The sequence below is a fragment of the Phaethon lepturus genome, unplaced genomic scaffold (genome assembly GCF_000687285.1).
Source record: "Phaethon lepturus isolate BGI_N335 unplaced genomic scaffold, ASM68728v1 scaffold30722, whole genome shotgun sequence".
Taxonomy (NCBI): domain Eukaryota; kingdom Metazoa; phylum Chordata; class Aves; order Phaethontiformes; family Phaethontidae; genus Phaethon; species Phaethon lepturus.
Genome location: NW_010524574.1, coordinates 1506 through 3021, shown reverse-complemented (window position 1 = coordinate 3021; position 1516 = coordinate 1506). Strand labels below are relative to the sequence as shown.

Sequence of the window (1516 nt, the reverse complement as noted above, 5' to 3'; positions counted from 1 at the left end):
GAGGGATGCCTTGGTCCCCACCTTGTCATGCAGCCGAGCCAGGCACTGGGGAGAAGTAGGAGAGGGAAGGGGGAGCGGCGAGGCTCATTCCCTCCGCGGTGCGATGGCAGATCTCTGCTCCTGCCCAGGTGGGGTTTCGGAAGGGGCCGGGGCCGCTGCTGAGCCGCCTGGCCTCGCGCAGCCAGCTGGAGCTGGCGCCCTGTGCAGTCGCCGTCTCCCTGGTCCTGCTGCTCGGCATTGCTGTCGCCGCCTTGGCCATCCAGTACCGCAGAGGTAGGGAGGGTCCCTGTGTCCCCGCTGAGGTGGCAGTGGTGTCCCCCACCCGGGGGAACATGGCAGGACGGGGAGGGACAGCTGAGCCTGGGGCTCCTGCTCCGGGTGCTCTGCCCGCCTTGGGGTGCAGGCAGGGTTTGGCCCCGCTCCGTGCCTCAGTTTCCCCCAGCACACGCACACAGCCCCGGGCATGCCTTCCCTGCCAGATCCCTCTCACAGCACGTGCCTGACGGACGCCTGCGTCCGAGTGGCCAGCAAGATCCTGGAGGCTCTGGATGCGGAGATGGACCCGTGCCAGGACTTCTACCAGTACTCGTGCGGGGGCTGGATCAAGAGGAACCCGCTGCCCAACGGGCGCTCCAAGTGGAGCACCTTCAACAGCATCTGGGACCAGAACCAGGCCATCATGAAGCATCTCCTAGGTGGGCACCGGGTGGGTCATGGCCACTGGGGTGGGGAGTGACCTCCAGGTGCAGGCAGGCATTGCTCCGGCGTCCCCGGGGCTGACCCACAGCCTCCCGCAGAGAATGCCACCTTCAACTCCAGCAGCGAGGCGGAGCGGAAGACACAGCGGTACTACCTGTCCTGCCTCAAGGAGCAGAGGATAGAGGAGCTGGGCTCCCAGCCGCTCGTGGAGCTCATCGACAAGGTGGGTGGCCATCCACACGAGAGCCGTGCTGAGCTGGGCTCAGCCCAGCATATCTCCCACTCTTTGTGTAACCGGGGAGGGGGCAGCCCTCGGGGACAGACCCCACCCCTCCTTGAGGCACTGTGTCCGTCTGCCAGCAGATCGGGGGGTGGAATATCACCGGCTCCTGGAACCAGACCAGCTTCATGGAAGTACTCAAGATGGTGTCAGGCACATACCGAGCAACCCCCTTTTTCACGGTGTACGTGGGTGCGGACTCCAAGAGCTCCAACAGCAACGTCATCCAGGTTGGCACCTTGGCACCGAGCAGCGGCCAGCACCGGGGGGACACTGGGCTGCCCATGCTGCCCTTCTCTCCCCCCAGGTGGACCAGTCGGGGCTTTTCCTCCCATCCCGAGATTACTACCTGAACAAAATGGCCAACGAGAGGGTGAGGCTGGGTGCCGGGCACACTACTGGCAGCAATCGGGGGCAACCCATGGCAACGGGGTGCGAGCGGGGCTGGGGCACACCTGGCATCCGCACCCTGCCCATCGGGTGGCACGGTGCCTGGGCAGCGGGTTGGGACCCCCTGGGGGGGTGGGACCAGCTGCC

The 1516-nt window shown here is 66.1% G+C and overlaps 1 protein-coding gene across 1 annotated transcript in view; it reads left to right on the top strand.

The window, feature by feature from the left end:
- The window catches only part of ECE2 (endothelin converting enzyme 2), a gene marked incomplete at its 3' end in the record, with an annotated part of 3373 nt that overhangs the window by 358 nt on the left and 1499 nt on the right, over positions 1–1516 (top strand). The window contains exons 2-6 of the mRNA XM_010282500.1: positions 129–273; positions 480–695; positions 798–922; positions 1063–1209; positions 1287–1420. Coding sequence (XP_010280802.1) covers positions 129–273; positions 480–695; positions 798–922; positions 1063–1209; positions 1287–1420 — 767 coding nt within the window. The remainder of the gene's footprint in view (positions 1–128; positions 274–479; positions 696–797; positions 923–1062; positions 1210–1286; positions 1421–1516) is intronic.